Source organism: Salvelinus namaycush, chromosome 6, assembly GCF_016432855.1.
Source record: "Salvelinus namaycush isolate Seneca chromosome 6, SaNama_1.0, whole genome shotgun sequence".
Classification (NCBI taxonomy): Eukaryota; Metazoa; Chordata; class Actinopteri; order Salmoniformes; family Salmonidae; genus Salvelinus; species Salvelinus namaycush.
The window spans coordinates 11630443-11649036 of record NC_052312.1 but is presented as its reverse complement, the minus strand read 5'-3'; the positions used below and the strand labels follow the sequence as shown (position 1 = coordinate 11649036).

The window sequence follows — 18594 nt, the reverse complement described above, 5'->3', positions numbered from 1 at the left end:
CTCTCTATTCCTCTCGCTCTCTCTATCCCTCTCGCTCTCTCTATCCCTCTCGCTCTCTCTATCCCTCTCGCTCTCTCTATCCCCCTCGCTCTCTCTATCCCCCTCGCTCTCTCTATCCCCCTCGCTCTCTCTATCCCCCTCGCTCTCTCTATCCCTCTCGCTCTCTCTATCCCTCTCGCTCTCTCTACCCCTCTCGCTCTCTCTATCCCTCTCGCTCTCTCTAACCCTCTCGCTCTCTCTAACCCTCTCGCTCTCTCTAACCCTCTCGCTCTCTCTATCCCTCTCGCTCTCTCTATCCCTCTCGCTCTCTCTATCCCTCTCGCTCTCTCTATCCCTCTCGCTCTCTCTCTCTATCCCTCTCGCTCTCTCTCTCTATCCCTCTCGCTCTCTCTCTCTATCCCTCTCGCTCTCTCTCTCTATCCCTCTCGCTCTCTCTCTCTATCCCTCTCGCTCTCTCTAACCCTCTCGCTCTCTCTAACCCTCTCGCTCTCTCTATCCCTCTCGCTCTCTCTATCCCTCTCGCTCTCTCTATCCCTCTCGCTCTCTCTCTCTATCCCTCTCGCTCTCTCTATCCCTCTCGCTCTCTCTCTCTATCCCTCTCGCTCTCTCTCTCTATCCCTCTCGCTCTCTCTCTCTATCCCTCTCGCTCTCTCTCTCTATCCCTCTCGCTCTCTCTCTCTATCCCTCTCGCTCTCTCTCTCTATCCCTCCCTCTCGCTCTCTCTCTCTATCCCTCCCTCTCGCTCTCTCTCTCTATCCCTCCCTCTCGCTCTCTCTCTCTATCCCTCCCTCTCGCTCTCTCTCTCTATCCCTCCCTCTCGCTCTCTCTCTCTATCCCTCCCTCTTGCTCTCTCTCTCTATCCCTCCCTCTTGCTCTCTCTCTCTCTATCTCTCCCTCTTGCTCTCTCTATCCCTCTCGCTCTCCCTCTTGCTCTCCCTCTCGCTCTCCTTCTCGCTCTCTCTTCCTCTCGTCTTGCTCTCTCTTCCTCTCATCTTGCTCTCCCTCTCTCTCCCTCTCCCTCCCTCCCTCTCTCCTTCTCTCTCTCCCTTCCGCTCTCTCCCACCCTCCCTCTCTCCCTCTCTCCATTGCTCACTTTCTCATTCTCTTTCTGCCTCTCTCTCTCTCCCTCTCCTACCCCTCCCTCCCCTCCCTCCTTTCCCCCCTCCCTCCCCTCCCTCCTTTCCCCCCTCCCTCCTCTAAATTTAGTTCAAGGGGCTTTATTGTCATGGGAAACATATGTTTACATTGCCAAAGCAAGTGAAATATATAATAAACAAAAGTGAAATAAACAATAAAAATGAACAGTAAACATTACACACAGTTCCAAAGGAAAATAGACATTTCAAATGTCATATTATGTCTATATACAGTGTTGTATTGATGTGCAAATAGTTAAAGTACAAAAGGGAAAATACATAAACATGGGTTGTATTTACAATGGTGTTGTTCTTCACTGGTTACCCTTTTCTTGTGACAACAGGTCACAAATCTTGCTGCTGTGATGGCACACTGTGGTATTTCACCCAGTAGATATGGGAGTTGATCGACATTTGATTTGTTTTAGAATTATTTGTGGATCTGTGTAATCTGAGGGAAATATGTGTCTCTAATATGGTCATACATTTTGTGGGCTGTGTGCACATAACCTGTCTTCTCTTGAGAGCCAGGTCTGCCTACGCCGGCCTCTCTCAATAGCAAAGCTATGCTCACTGAGTCTACATAGTCAAAGTGCTCCTTAATTTTGGGTCAGTCACAGTGGTCAGGTATTCTGCCACTGTGTACTGTCTGTTTAGGGCCAAATAGCATTCTAGTTTGCTCAGTTCATTTGTTAATTCTTTCCATTGTGTTAAGTAATTATCATTTTGTTTTCTCATGATTTGGTTGGGTCTAATTGTGTTGCTGTCCTGGGGCTCTGTGGGGTCTGTTTGTGTTTGTGAACAGAGCCCCAGGAGCAGCTTGCTTATGGGACTGTTTTCCAGGTTCATCTCTCTGTAGGTGATGGCTTTGCTATGGAAGGTTTGGGAATCCCTTCCTTTTAGGTGGTTGTAGAATTTAACGGTTCTTTAAAAGGATTTTGATAATGGTTATCGGCCTAATTCTCCTCTGAATTCATTATTTGGTGTTTTACATTGTAAACAGAGGATCTTTTTTTGCAGAAATTTGCATGCAGTGTCTCAATTTCGTGTTAGTTCTATTTTGTGAATTCTTGGTTGGTGAGCGCACCCCAGACCTCACAACCATAAAGGGCAATGGGTTCTATAACTGATTCAAGTATTTTTAGCCAGATCCTAATTGGTATGTTGATTTTTATGTTCCTTTTGATGGCATAGAAGGCCCTTCTTGCCTTGTCTCTCAGATCGTTCACAGCTTTGTGGAAGTTACCCGTGGTATGTAGGCTGAGGTATGTATAGTTTTTTGGGTGCTCTAGGACAACAATGTCTAGATGGAATTTGTATTGGTGGTTCTGGCAACTAGACCTTATTTGGAATACCATGAGGCCGGATGCTGCAGACTGTTCTAGAGCCCTCGCCAATTCGTTGATGTACAGTGCCTTCGGAAAGTATTCAGACCCCTTGACTTTTCCCACATTTTGTTACGTTAGTCTTATTAAAAAATTGATTAAAAAATACTCAATCTACACACAATATCCCATAATGACAAATCAAAAACAGTTTTTAAACGTTTGTAAAAATATATTTAACAAAAAAAAATATATACCTTATCTACATAAGTCTTCAGACCCTTTGCTATGAGACTTGACATTGAGCTCAGCTGCATCCTGTTTCAATTGATCATCCTTGAGATGTTTCTACAACTTGACTGGAGTCCACTGTGGTAAATTCAATTGATTGCACATGATTTGGAAAGGTACACACCTGTCTTTATAAGGTCCCACAGTTGATAGTGCATGTAAGAGCAAAAACCAAGCCATGAGGTTAAAGAAATTGTCCATAGAGCTCAGAGACAGGATGTGTCGAGGCACAGATCTGGGGAAGGGTACCAAAACATTTCTGCAGCATTGAAAGTCCCAAGAACAGTGGCCTCCATCATTATTAAATGGAAGAAGTTTGGAACAACCAAGACTCTTCCTAGAGCTGGCCGCCCGACTAAACTGAGGAATCGGGGGAGTCAGGGAGGTGACCAAGTACCCGATGGTCACTCCGACAGAGCTCTAGAGTTCCTCTGTGGAGATGGGAGAACCGTCCAGAAGGACAACCATCTCTGCAGCACTCCACCAATCAGGCCTTTATGGTAGAGTGGCCAAACGGAAGACACTCCTCAGTAAAAGGCAAATGAAAACCCGCTTGGAGTTTTCCCAAAAGGCACCTAAAGACTCTTTGACCATGAGAAAAAAGATTCTCTGGTCTGATGAAATCAAGATTAAACTCTTTGGCCTGAATGCAATGCGTCACATCTGGAAGAATCCTGGCACCATCCCTATGGTGGTGGCAGCATCATGTTGTGGCAGGGACTGGGAGACTTGAACGGAGCAAAGTACAGAGAGATCCTTGATGAAAATCTACTCCAGAGCGCTCAGGACCTCAGACTGGAGTGAAGGTTCACCTTCCAACAGGACAACGACCCTAAGCTCAGAGCCAAGACAACGCAGGAGGTGCATCGGGGAACAGGTCTCTGAATGTCCTTGAGTGGCTCAGCCAGAGCCCGGACTTAAACCCGATCGAACATCTCTGGAGACACCTGAAAATAGCTGTGCAGCAACGCTCCCCATCCAACCTGACAAAGATTGAGATGATCTGCTGAGAAGAATGGGAGAAACTCCCCAAATACAGGTGTTCCAAGCTTGTAGCGTCATACCCAAGAAGACTCGAGGCTGTAATCGTTGCCAAAGGTGCTTCAACAAAGTACTGAGTAAAGGGTACTTATGTACTTATGTAAATGTGAGATTTCCGTTTAAAAAAACAAATCAATTAGCAAACAATTCCCCAAAACTGTTTTTGCTTTGTCATTATGGGGTATTGTGTCTAGATTGATGAGGGAAAGAAAACAGTTGAATACATTTTAGAATAAGGCTGTAATGTAACAGAATGTGGATAAAGTCTAGGGGTCTGAATACTTTCTGAAAGCAATGTATATGTTGAAGAGTGTGGGGCTCAAGCTGCATCCCTGTCTCACCCCACGGCCCCGAAGAAAGAAGTTTGTGTTTTTAGCCAATTTTGTTTTGTGTACATGGATTTTATAATGTTGTATGTTTGTCCCCCAACACTGCTTTCCATCAATTTGTATAGCAGACCCTCATGCCAAATTTAGTCAAACTTTTTTTTTTTACATCAACAAAGCATGAGAAGACTTTGCCATTGTTTTGGTTTGTTTGTTTGTCAATTGGAATGTGTGGTCTGTATATTTGATCATTTCATTCAGGATACCATCAAACACCACAGGCCTTTTTGGGTTGGAGAGTTTGTATTTTGTCCTGTAGTTCATTCAATGTAATTGGAGATTCCAGTGGGTTCTGGTAGTCTTTAATAGTTGATTCTAAGATTTGTTTTTGATCAGGTATGTTTTTGTTGTTTGTTCTTTGTTATGGAGCCAAAAAGATTGAAGTGGTTTATCCATACATCTCCATTTTAGATAGATAACTCTTCGTGTTGTTTGTTTCTTCAATTTCTTTCTTCGGTTTTTGCATTCTTCATCAAACCATTTGTCATTGTTGTTAATTTTCTTCAGTTGTCTGCTTAATTTTTTGATTTGATATGGGAGCTTAGAGGTCCAAATATACTGTTTAGGTTTTCTACTACCTTCGCTATTACAGTGAAACGTTATGTCCAGGAAGTTGTCTAAAAGGGATGGAATTTGTTTCCTAATAGTTTTTTGGTAGGTTTCTACACTACCTGCCATCTATAGTATTTCTTAATATTATGCAGTTCCTTTGGTTTTGATGCCTCATGATTGAGTATTGCTCTGTTCAAGTAGACTGTGATTTTGCTGTGGTCTGATAGGGGTGTCAGTGGGCTGACTGTGAATGCTCTGAGAGACTCTGGGTTGAGGTCAGCGATAAAGTAATCTACAGTACTACTGCCAAGAGATGAGTTATAGGTGTACCTACCGTAAGAGTCCCCACAAAGCCTACCATTGACTATGTACAAACCCAGCGTGCGACAGAGCTGCAGGAGTTGTGATCTTTTGTTGTTGGTTGTTTTTCCGTAGTGTCTAGGAGGGTATATTTGGGAGGGGAAGGCTGTCAGGTAGGTGTTTGTCCCCCTGTGTGTTAAGAGTGTCAGGTTCTTGTCCAGTTCTGGCATTTTGGCCGCCACAGACTAGTACCTGGAAATGGTACAGCTGTCATCATTAAAGTATGGGGATTCTATTAGGGGGATAGAGGTAGCACACATCAGGACATTTTTCTCTGTTGAGATGAAAATGTCTGTATTTCCAATTTCTTTGATGAAGTCTGGGTTCCCGGCTCTTTAGGCCAATGGCAGATGACCTTTCTCTCTCTCTCTTCTCCCCTTCCTCCTCCCCACGTCTCCTCTCCCTCCAGAGATGGGCAGATCAGCCGGGAAGAGATGATCGACTACTTCATGAAGGCCAGCTCTCTGCTCAACTGTAAGATGGGCTTCATCCACACCTTCACAGAGACCACCTACGTCAAACCCACCTTCTGTGAACACTGCGCTGGCTTTGTGAGTATCTTATCCACTGGTCAGTTTGACCATCCATCCTCCCTCTAAAGTACAATGCAGACTCATACAGACCAATTACCACAATGTCTTAAAATAGATGATTTAAATCGCAAGAGAGAGCCTTGGTCAAAATTGCTAGGATTTTGTATAGGTTTCTATTCCTGTACTATTCCCTACTGTCTTCAATGCATTTTTAATTGGATTGATTAAATTGATTGGTGAAAGGGCCGTTTGGACAGAATGTCATTGATGACCATTGATCACTCTCGAGTGGCACAGCGGTCCAAGGCACTGCATCTCAGTGCTAGAGGCGTCACTACAGACCCTGGTTCGATCCCGGGCTGTATCACAACCGGCCGTGATTGAGAGTACCATAGGGCGGTGCACAATTGGCCTGGGTTAGGGGAGGGTTTGGCCAGGGTAGGCCGTCATTGTAAAATAAGAATTTGTTCTTAACTGACTTGCCTAGTTAAATAAAGGTTAAATGAAAAAAATGTATGGACACGCCCTGTCGCTCTGAGTATTCTGACATATTTTTGTGAAAGTTCTGGACAAATGCATAAATTACAACATTTGCACAGTAACCGCATTTATTATTCTGTATTAATATTGGGTCTGGTCTAGAGGCCATGCCAATTATTTGGCGATACAGTACTGGGATGGTGCGGTAACACAGTAGGCAGGTAATTGGGTCCTTGACAAGCCTGGTTTTTCATGTGCTTGTGTGAGGAGACCGACCGAGTGGTGTCTGAGTTCTTCTCTGTTGCCTCACACACGGCCAGTGAGTCAGCAGAGTGTGTAATGAGAGCCAGTGATGGCTTTATACTGAGGTGACTGGGTGACCGCTCCTGAGACCACGAACAGGTGCACAGACAGAGAGAGATGAGGTGCAGCACATCGACAAACACACACACACAGCGTCTGACTCATACACACTCTTTCTCTAAACCCCCCCCAAAAACACCCTTACACTTACCCCACCACCCCCACCCCACCGCCCCCACCTTCTACACACACTGATGATTCACACAAGGGGCACTAAGTGGAATTTCCATGCCCTTCTGGGAAAATTGTAATAAAAAATGAAACGGAGGGAGGAAGAAAAGATGAGCTCGTTGACAGTGTGGCAGAGCGACAGGGCCACCAGCTACTTCCTGCCGGCCTGCTTTCCTGTTGGCTTCGGGTCAAACATAACATTTCAACTTCCCATTTTTCTGCACTGAAAAAACAATCCACCCGCCACCATTATGGAGTGGATCAGACTTCTCTTCACAATCCAACATTGTTTTAATGTCTCTCCTCTGACAGCCACCGCTGTAGTCTTATCACATACTTACTGAAGCTTCCTGGGAATGGGTCTTGGTACTCACTGTGTAGTTCAACGCTGGGAGATAGGACAGAGCAATCCCTACTGGCACCCTCTTCCCTATATTTGACCAGGGCCCATTTGGTATGTAGCCAGAGTGTTGTAGTGCTCTAGGGGCTAGAGATACAGGTTATACAGGGGGTCAGTTGTAAGGATTGGTGTTTAGTGTCTGTGGATGTGGGATGTTTTGGTGCCATCGAGGCTTGTTTGTGTTCGTCTGTCGGTCCCTGCTGTGTGTGTGTGTGTGTGTGTGTGTCCGTCCATGTGTGTTTGTGTGTCCTGTGTGTGTGTCCGTCCGTGTGTGTGTGTCCGTCCATGTGTGTTTGTCCGTCCATGTGTGTGTGTCTGTCCATGTGTGTGTGTGTTTGTGTGTGTGTGTGGGGTCAGGGTATTCTCTGTTCTCAGATCTCTGGTGTGGCTGTGATCTCCTGGACCAGTCTTTCATGTCATTGTTCCCCCGCGGTGGGCTCCTAGTGCCTGCTTGATCTCACTCTCCCACCACCTCCCTTCTCTTCCACCTCTCTCTTTCTACCTCTAATGCTCATTTTCTCTTTCTCTCTCACACTTCCTATCAGTAGCTCGGTTTCCGTCCAATTGTTGTCAGATTTTCAGATTTTTGAATGTATTTTTTTTTTTTACCAGAGAAGTGTTTCCATCAAATTAACTCGGTGCAGATAAAAGTAGTGCACATATAATAACTTTTGCGGTTAAATTCCCATGTACCGAATAAAAAAAATACAGGCCATAAATACAGGCTATAAATACAGGCTATAAATACAGTGGTTTCCATCGCATTTTCAACTATAAAATGTTGTGTTATATAGTGAATGTGCCAACTCTGGTCTTGGCACGTGCACTCCAGCCTACAGCTACCAGATACAGTGTGGGTATAGCCTACAGCTACCAGATACAGTGTGGGTATAGCCTACAGCTACCAGATACAGTGCGGGTATAGCCTACAGCTACCAGATACAGTGTGGGTATAGCCTACAGCTACCAGATACAGTGAGGGTATAGCCTACAGCTACCAGATACAGTGATGGTATAGCCTACAGCTACCAGATACAGTGAGGGTATAGCCTACAGCTACCAGATACAGTGTGGGTATAGCCTACAGCTACCAGATACAGTGTGGGTATAGCCTACAGCTACCAGATACAGTGTGGGTATAGCCTACAGCTACCAGATACAGTGTGGGTATAGCCTACAGCTACCAGATACAGTGTGGGTATAGCCTACAGCTACAAGATACAGTGTGGGTATAGCCTACAGCTACCAGATACAGTGTGGGTATAGCCTACAGCTACCAGATACAGTGATGGTATAGTCTACATCTACCAGATACAGTGTGGGTATAGCCTACAGCTACCAGATGCAGTGTGGGTATAGCCTACAGCTACCAGATACAGTGAGGGTATAGCCTACAGCTACCAGATACAGTGTGGGTATAGCCTACAGCTACCAGATACAGTGTGGGTATAGCCTACAGCTACCAGATACAGTGTGGGTATAGCCTACAGCTACCAGATGCAGTGTGGGTATAGCCTACAGCTACCAGATACAGTGAGGGTATAGCCTACAGCTACCAGATACAGTGCGGGTATAGCCTACAGCTACCAGATACAGTGCGGGTATAGCCTACAGCTACCAGATACAGTGCGGGTATAGCCTACAGCTACCAGATACAGTGCGGGTATAGCCTACAGCTATCAGATACAGTGCGGGTATAGCCTACAGCTACCAGATACAGTGCGGGTATAGCCTACAGCTACCAGATGCAGTGCGGGTATAGCCTACAGCTACCAGATGCAGTGCGGGTATAGCCTACAGCTACCAGATACAGTGTGGGTATAGCCTACAGCTACCAGATACAGTGTGGGTATAGCCTACAGCTACCAGATGCAGTGTGGGTATAGCCTACAGCTACCAGATACAGTGTGGGTATAGCCTACAGCTACCAGATGCAGTGTGGGTATAGCCTACAGCTACCAGATACAGTGTGGGTATAGCCTACAGCTACCAGATGCAGTGTGGGTATAGCCTACAGCTTCCAGATACAGTGAGGGTATAGCCTACAGCTACCAGATACAGTGTGGGTATAGCCTACAGCTACCAGATACAGTGTGGGTATAGCCTACAGCTACCAGATACAGTGAGGGTATAGCCTACAGCTACCAGATACAGTGAGGGTATAGCCTACAGCTACCAGATACAGTGTGGGTATAGCCTACAGCTACCAGATACAGTGCGGGTATAGCCTACAGCTACCAGATACAGTGCGGGTATAGCCTACAGCTACCAGATACAGTGCGGGTATAGCCTACAGCTACCAGATACAGTGTGGGTATAGCCTACAGCTACCAGATACAGTGTGGGTATAGCCTACAGCTACCAGATACAGTGTGGGTATAGCCTACAGCTACCAGATACAGTGTGGGTATAGCCTACAGCTACCAGATACAGTGAGGGTATAGCCTACAGCTACCAGATACAGTGCGGGTATAGCCTACAGCTACCAGATACAGTGTGGGTATAGCCTACAGCTACCAGATACAGTGTGGGTATAGCCTACAGCTACCAGATACAGTGATGGTATAGCCTACAGCTACCAGATACAGTGTGGGTATAGCCTACAGCTACCAGATACAGTGTGGGTATAGCCTACAGCTACCAGATACAGTGTGGGTATAGCCTACAGCTACCAGATACAGTGTGGGTATAGCCTACAGCTACCAGATGCAGTGTGGGTATAGCCTACAGCTACCAGATACAGTGTGGGTATAGCCTACAGCTACCAGATACAGTGTGGGTATAGCCTACAGCTACCAGATACAGTGTGGGTATAGCCTACAGCTACCAGATACAGTGTGGGTATAGTCTACAGCTACCAGATACAGTGTGGGTATAGCCTACAGCTACCAGATACAGTGTGGGTATAGCCTACAGCTACCAGATACAGTGAGGGTATAGCCTACAGCTACCAGATACAGTGTGGGTATAGCCTACAGCTACCAGATACAGTGTGGGTATAGCCTACAGCTACCAGATACAGTGTGGGTATAGCCTACAGCTACCAGATACAGTGTGGGTATAGCCTACAGCTACCAGATACAGTGTGGGTATAGCCTACAGCTACCAGATACAGTGTGGGTATAGCCTACAGCTACCAGATACAGTGTGGGTATAGCCTACAGCTACCAGATACAGTGTGGGTATAGCCTACAGCTACCAGATACAGTGTGGGTATAGTCTACAGCTACCAGATACAGTGTGGGTATAGCCTACAGCTACCAGATACAGTGAGGGTATAGTCTACAGCTACCAGATACAGTGTGGGTATAGCCTACAGCTACCAGATACAGTGTGGGTATAGCCTACAGCTACCAGATACAGTGTGGGTATAGCCTACAGCTACCAGATACAGTGTGGGTATAGTCTACAGCTACCAGATACAGTGAGGGTATAGCCTACAGCTACCAGATACAGTGTGGGTATAGCCTACAGCTACCAGATACAGTGCGGGTATAGCCTACAGCTACCAGATGCAGTGTGGGTATAGTCTACAGCTACCAGATACAGTGTGGGTATAGCCTACAGCTACCAGATACAGTGTGGGTATAGCCTACAGCTACCAGATACAGTGAGGGTATAGTCTACAGCTACCAGATACAGTGTGGGTATAGCCTACAGCTACCAGATACAGTGTGGGTATAGTCTACAGCTACCAGATACAGTGTGGGTATAGCCTACAGCTACCAGATACAGTGTGGGTATAGCCTACAGCTACCAGATACAGTGTGGGTATAGCCTACAGCTACCAGATGCAGTGCGGGTATAGCCTACAGCTACCAGATACAGTGTGGGTATAGCCTACATAATGAGATTATTATGGACAAAAAAAGCTGTTGTCTTTACGACAGCCAATCGATGATCGTGGCACCAGAATAACCTTCCTGAGTGGCGCAGCGGTCTAAGGCACTGCATCTCAGTGCTAGTTGCATTACTACAGATCTCGGGCTGTATCCCAACCGGCCGTGATCCTGGAGTCCCATAGGGCGGCGCACAATTGGCCCAGCATTGTCCGGGTTAAGGGAGGGTTTGGCCGGGGTAGGCCGTCATTGTAAATAAGAGTTTGTTGTTAACTGACTTGCCTAGTTAAATAAAGGTTAAATTAAAATACATTTTAAATAAGACCCCTGATATTAATTATAATGGAGCATCTAGCTTCAAGCAGCCACTTTCACCATCCTGTAAAGTTCATCATAACTTATTTCATCTGGAGCCTAATAAACTGCATGCTTGCCTTAATCGTAGTGGGTTGACCACACAATATGTGGTTTTGATTTGATGATTATTATATCAATATTTGAGCATGAAGGCATTTCCACCGCCATTTCCTGCATAATTCATTTTACAGACACAAAAACAGCTCACCTTGTGTAGCGTATTTTGTTTTGTCGACATTTGGAAATTTACCTCAAGTCTCTCTTTTTCCAGCCGTCACTCTTTGTTTCTACCTGTCTCTCTTTCTACCTCTCCCTCTCTCTCCCCACAACCACCTGCTCCTCCTCCTTTTCATGCTCTTCTCTTCTCTTTCTACTCTCTTTCTTCTTCTCTCTTTCTTCTCTTTCCTCCTTGTTACTCTGCCTTCATCTGTTACTTCCCCCACCTCCCTCTGTCTCCTTCATGTTCCAAGAATCTCATGAACAGAAGTGACAAATGACTTCTATCTCTCTACCCCCCCTCTCTCCAGATATGGGGCTTCTACAAACAGGGATACAAGTGTAAAGGTAAGAGTATCAATACATTTATCTAACTTGAATAGTTCAAATAGCTACAACATGTCTATGAAATAAATGTTTTATGAATTCTTCCGCACATTGAATTACCAATTCCCTTTGTCATCATCGATTGCAAACAATCCTCACTCAAACCAAAGGTGGCTTTGGGCTTAATGTCAACGGCATGGAAACCATGGCAAATTATCAGAGTACATGACAGTATCTGCTTACAGGGCTCCCTATGTCAACACTTGAACAGAGCACAAAGGATCATCATTAAATGTGTTGACATTGGGAGCCCTGAATGAGGATAATGTAAGGTAGTCTGACCATGTGTTGACATTGGGAGCCCTGAATGAGGATAATGTAAGGTAGTCTGACCATGTGTTGACATTGGGAGCCCTGAATGAGGATAATGTAAGGTAGTCTGACCATGTGTTGACATTGGGAGCCCTGAATGAGGATAATGTAAGGTAGTCTGACCATGTGTTGACATTGGGAGCCCTGAATGAGGATAATGTAAGGTAGTCTGACCATGTGTTGACATTGGGAGCCCTGAATGAGGATAATGTAAGGTAGTCTGACCATGTGTTGACATTGGGAGCCCTGAATGAGTCACATGGCAGACTTCCACTAGCTCCAACTCGTCTTTAAGCATACACCTGAACTCTGTCTGTACCACACTCAGTAGACTGTGTCTGTCTCTCAGGTTAGTGTCCCAAATGGAACCCTATTCCCTATGTGGTGCACTATTTTTGTTCCGAGCACTATGGGCCCTTGTCAAAAGTAGTGCACTTTGTAGGGAATAGGGTGCCATTTAGGGTGCTGGGTGTGAGTCCGGTTGTGAGTGTACCAGGCTGCTCTACCCTGCTGAGGGCCGTGTGTGGAATTCAATGAGAAGTCCCAGCCATTCATTTCCATTACCATTGTTGGCCCCAGTCACCGAGTGGGGGAGGCGGTGGCAACGGATAATTGAAATGAATTGGCGCAGAGCAGTAGTGATGAGTGTCTGACTGTGTGTGACAGAGAGTGTGTGGAGTCTCGATCAGTCTGGATGTTATATGGGAGAGAATACATTTGTTAAAACTAACTTTCGCTGATGCTGACGTTTTACTGAGCGCAAAAGGTGTTTTGAGTGAGATTGTGTAAATGAATGAGTATAGGTGTGTGTAAATGAATGAGTGTAGGTGTGTGTGTAAATGAATGAGTGTAGGTGTGTGTGTAAATGAATGAGTATAGGTGTGTGTGTGTAAATGAATGAGTATAGGTGTGTGTGTGTAAATGAATGAGTATAGGTGTGTGTTAATGAATGAGTATAGGTGTGTGTGTGTAAATGAATGAGTGTAGGTGTGTGTATAAATGAATGAGTGTAGGTGTGTGTGTATCTAGGTATGTGTTTCATTACTCTGAATTTCTCTCACTGACCCCCTGGACATCCCTGCTCCCCCTTTTCTCCCTGCTCCTAGAGGGTCCTTTGTTGTCAGCTGTTGTCAGGGTCTGTCTGCCTGGCGGTGTGTGTGTGTGTCTGCACTGCGTGTAAGCGCACCTACCTCTCACCACTCACTCTTCCCTTTGCCCCAATGATTCTATTTGCACCCCTCCCTCTCTATCAAACGTTCCCTCTCTCTCTCCTTCCCATCCCCTATCTCTCTCTCCTTCCCATCCCCTCTCTCTCTCTCCTTCCCATCCCCTCTCTCTCTCTCCTTCCCATCCCCTATCTCTCTCTCCTTCCCATCCCCCCTCTCTCTCTCCTTCCCATCCCCTATCTCTCTCTCCTTCCCATCCCCTCTCTCTCTCTCCTTCCATCCCCTCTCTCTCTCTCCTTCCATCCCCTCTCTCTCTCTCCTTCCATCCCCTCTCTCTCTCTCCTTCCCATCCCCTCTCTCTCTCTCCTTCCCATCCCCTCTCTCTCTCTCCTTCCCATCCCCTCTCTCTCTCTCCTTCCCATCCCCTCTCTCTCTCTCCTTCCCATCCCCTCTCTCTCTCTCTCCTTCCCATCCCCTCTCTCTCTCTCTCCTTCCCATCCCCTCTCTCTCTCTCCTTCCCATCCCCTCTCTCTCTCTCCTTCCCATCCCCTCCCTCTCTCTCTCCTTCCCATCGTCCTCCCTTCCTCCCTCTCTCTCTCTCTCCTTCCCATCGTCCTCCCTCCCTCTCTCTCTCTCTCCTTCCCATCGTCCTCCCTCCCTCTCTCTCTCTCTCCTTCCCATCCCCTCTCTCTCTCTCCTCCCCATCCCCTCTCTCTCTCTCCTCCCCATCCCCTCTCTCTCGCTCCTCCCCATCCCCTCTCTCTCTCTCCTCCCCATCCCCTCTCTCTCTCTCCTCCCCATCCCCTATCTCTCTCTCCTCCCCATCCCCTATCTCTCTCCCCATCTCATCCTGCATTCTTCCCTCGTTCCATATCTTCCTTCTCACCCTTACTCTCACCCTCTATCCCCTCCTCTTTCTCTGCCTATCTCTCATCCTCTATCCCCTCCTCTTTCTCTGCCTATCTCTTCCTCTTTCTCTTTCTCTCCCTCCTTGGAATTCTTCTCTTCCTCTCTTTCATCCTCTCTCTCTCCCACTCACTCCCTCTGTCTCTCCCTCCCTCGGACAGCGTGTGGAATTAATTGTCACAAGGCGTGTCGAGGTCGCCTGGCTGTGGAGTGTCGTAAACGGACCAAGAGCATCAGCCATGAGCATGCCCCCTCCCTTCAGGCTCGCTCCTACAGCTTCCCCCCCCCGGCCAACACCCCACCCAGCCTACAGAACACAGGTGAGAGACCCCCCCCCCCCTCCAACCCCCAATCTGGTTTCACTAATACAATGGCCATATCTGACCACGATTCTTCAGATTTGGTGTCACTCAAAAACATGTCCCCCGGGAATGTGCCTGGCACAAATGCCTAGTAAATCAGGTCCAAAATCTAATTTGAAAACGGGTCCACCATTAGCATGTAGTTCAAATGAATGATTGGGTCGTTGTTAGTTTTGTTCGAGGATCCCTTGCATTCATTTTACCACGCTCACTATTCAAAGTGTCTGTGATTCCATTGGTGTGTGTTCTGTTTCTCCACAAATAGTTGTGACACGCAGACAAAGACATTTGGGGCATTCTTACCAGCCTGTGATTTGCAATGTAAATGTGACAAAAATCACAGCAACGTAACGAGCGGATGAATCATACATCAATCAATTAAATGTATTTATAAAGCCCTTCTTACATCAGCTGATGTCACAAAGTGCTGTACAGAAACCCAGCCTAAAAGCCCAAACAGCAAGCAATGCAGGTGTAGAAGCACGGTGGCTAGGAAAAACTCCCTAGAAAGGCCAGAACCTAGGAAGAAACCTAGAGAGGAACCAGGCTATGAGGGGTGGCCAGTCCTCTTCTGGCTGTGCCAGGTGGAGATTATAACAGAACATGGCCAAGATGTTCAAATGTTCATAGATGACCAGCAGGGTCAACTAATAATAATCACAGTGGTTGTCGAGGGTGCAACAGGTCAGCACCTCAGGAGTAAATGTCAGTTGGCTTTTCATAGCCGATCATTAAGAGTATCTCTACCGCTCCTGCTGTCTCTAGAGAGTTGAAAACAGCAGGTCTGGGACAGGTAGCACATCCGGTGAACAGGTCAGGGTTCCATAGCCGCAGGCAGAACAGTTGAAACTGGAGCAGCAGCACGGCCAGGTGGACTGGGGACAACAAGGAGTCATCAGGCCAGGTAGTCCTGAGGCATGGTCCTGAGAGAGAGAGAGAGAGAGAGAGAGAGAAAATTCACACAGGACACCGGATAAGACAGGAGAAATACTCCAGAAATAACCCTAGTCCCCCGACACAAACTACTGCAGCATAAATAATACATCCAGGCACAATTAAGCCGCTGGGAATGGACGGTTCCCTCTGTATAGCTCTGTGTTATAGAATTATATTGTTTTAGAGTTGTATGCCGTTCAACAATGCCCTTGTCTAATGGGGAGAGTATGTAATGATGTTCATGGGTGGACTAGACAGTAGTAACCATGGTCACTGAACTCTTCTGTCTCTCTCTCTCTTTCTCTCTTGCTCGCTCTCGCTCTCAGTGATTGTAGAGGAAGATCTCCAGGCAGTGGAGGAAGGTGTGTTTGATGTCCATCTATAACCAGATGATAACCAATAGGCAGGCCTGGCCTGTTATGTCCCTTCAGGTAAATGCATTCTGTAGCTACTATAATAGTTCATTTTGGAGGCCATGGAAGATCACTAGCCAATGACTGAAGTAGCCTAATGTGATTTCAATGAACAATCAATTCACGTATTCAAGTACCGGTAGTCAGATTAATGAATGACTTCTCTCTGATAACTTTCCTAGAAGTCCTGCGTACTCTGGCATTCATACAGCCAAACACTGCCAGGAGGAAACAACAGTAGTCGGGAGCCAGAAGCCTGCTGGGGTCTGTTCAGCAGGGTACAACGTTACATAGCGCAGATATAAATGTATCATCTAGTACAGATATGATTGTCTGTCGTGTAGAAGAGGGAGTCGTTTCAGCTCTATCTATTCCATTTCTATCTGCAACATTCAGACTGCCATTAGGTAGAACAGATATGATTGTCTGTCGTGTAGAAGAGGGAGTCGTTTCAGCTCTATCTATTCCATTTCTATCTGCAACATTCAGACTGCCGTTAGGTAGAACAGATATGATTGTCTGTCGTGTAGAAGAGAGAACGTTGTCCACTTTATTCAAGGCATGTCACTCACACACAGAGCGAGAGAGAGAGAGAGATGCCGCCACATAGTGGAAAAATACTGCAAATGCATACCTTACATTTACTCAAGATTTCAACTCCCTCAATTTAAGTGAATTTGTACGAAATGTCTTTCTGTGTTAAATCTATATTTTAAAATCAGTACGTAGGCCCATGTTTTCATATCTTTCATATCATAAAATCCCATTGTGTTTAATGTAATGTTATTACCTTCAAGTCTAAGTGGTATGTTTCAGCTCTGCATTTAGCTACCTGTTGTTATTATTATGTCTATATTAATAACCTAAACGATGTCTCTCCAAAATATAAGAGGTGCTGTTATTGCCAAGAAAGAATGCAAAGGCTACATGCCACCTGGACTTCCAACTGCTTTCTCTGGAAAAAAAGCTTTGCTTTGTCGGAGTAGCTTGGTATCTTGCTTCTTTGTAAACGTTATGGGAGAAACTTTAAAACACACGGTGTGTTCGATGTCAGAGATGAAACGTATCAGCTCCAGAACTACTGCTGCTTTCGTGGATTGGGTATCAAACCGCTATCTATCACAACAACAACAACAACTCATATGGACTGTGGAGCGTACATCCTGAATTTGAATAGCATTTGAATGCTGTTGTATTTTTGTCCTCCTGTTTACCTGAATATCAATGCTTTTCCTATGGTAATTTGACTGTGGTGTGTGTATGCACGGTATACTGTTGTAATACTGTTATGTTTCAGTGCACCGACACGGGACCTTTCCTCTCTCAGTAACTTTCAATGTAGTTTGAAACGGTGAATGTTACACATTGTCCTGAGAATTGACATCTATTTTAACGTCTATTTTAATATGAGACATGTAAGTCTATTGTCTTGTCAAGCATGCTTCAAGGGGATCCACATTTGCCAAAATGTCTCAAGTGTATTTTTAATGTCGCACGTATATTTCTTTTTTTTAATGGCAACATGAAATCCTGTAGGCGAGAGACTCTCCTCAATATATTAGTTTGTGGTCTGTATCCTCTGAGGGTCAGTCCCACAATGTTAGCTGTTTATGTATCTTTGAATGAAGTACTTCCTCTGGCTTTCATTAATACTGTATAGTATATCCTGCTTCTTTACTTATGTCCAAAACTAAACTGCCAGCCCTACCATGGCAGTTTCTCCTGGACAAGGGTATAATTTGTTACAGTAAGGGAACTAATGCTTTAATCTGATGTCATGTTGGTAACTCTGTGGACATGTCTCTGCTGTTTCTGTGTTAAATGCAGAATGCATCACTCTGCTATTTGTTTGAAGAAAGATGTACAACATGAAGGACTAATAGCACAGCAACCCAGTGACGCACCGTGTGTGTTTGTGACTCTTACAGAATCCATGCCCGCCACACATTCCTTGTCTAAAGATTATATCTAACCCACTTTCCCTACCATCATATAGTTGCTTGACGTCCGGTATTGGAATTCTTAACCAGCCGGCCATGCGCTCTGTTATTACCAAAGAAACTAAGGGCTCTATTCAATCCGTATTGCAGAAGTTACAGCGTGATTGAAATTTAAAGGCAATGTTCCCGCGTTAGCCAAGACTGCATTCACCTTAAACGTAGTATGTGCCGACTCAATCGGAAATTAAGTTTGCATTTCTATCGGGCAATCTGTAACGCTCCAGCTTCGCCCTCATGTGGGTGCTAGCAAGCAGGCAAGGTAGTGCTAGATACCAACATCCAATCAAGTCGTGTCTGGAAGCTATAGTGAGCTTTGCTTGGACAATAGCGTTGCGATAGCGCAGAGTATTTGCATAAAGTTCAGCTTTCCCCAACTTTGGTCCTGCCTTGTTCACGCTCCCTCGACCATGTTCGCATCGCCCAACAGTCCCCCCCCCCCCCCCCCCCCCCCCGCACACTTCACTTCCCTCCTTTGAAAATGAACGGGGCTCCGTTGTTTCATCGCCCCCCAATTTGTTATGTGGAAATGCACCGTCAGTCGATAACCTCTATTTGATTCCTCAGCTTCCATCTCACACATTGATTCATGCAGCTATTTCATCTGATGTTATTGTATTGAATATTTCTGAATTCTCTCATGTGGGATGAATGGAGAGTTCTTC

The 18594-nt window shown here is 45.8% G+C and overlaps 1 protein-coding gene across 1 annotated transcript in view; it reads left to right on the top strand.

Moving 5' to 3' along the window:
• Positions 1–18365, top strand: part of LOC120049646 (RAS guanyl-releasing protein 2-like) — a 20228-nt gene extending 1863 nt beyond the window's left edge. The window contains exons 2-6 of the mRNA XM_038995969.1: positions 5501–5642; positions 11762–11798; positions 14383–14541; positions 15846–15950; positions 16115–18365. Of these exons, the coding sequence (XP_038851897.1) occupies positions 5526–5642; positions 11762–11798; positions 14383–14541; positions 15846–15904 (372 nt within the window). The 5' untranslated portion in view covers positions 5501–5525 and the 3' untranslated portion in view covers positions 15905–15950; positions 16115–18365. The remainder of the gene's footprint in view (positions 1–5500; positions 5643–11761; positions 11799–14382; positions 14542–15845; positions 15951–16114) is intronic.
• The last annotated feature ends 229 nt before the right edge of the window (positions 18366–18594 follow it).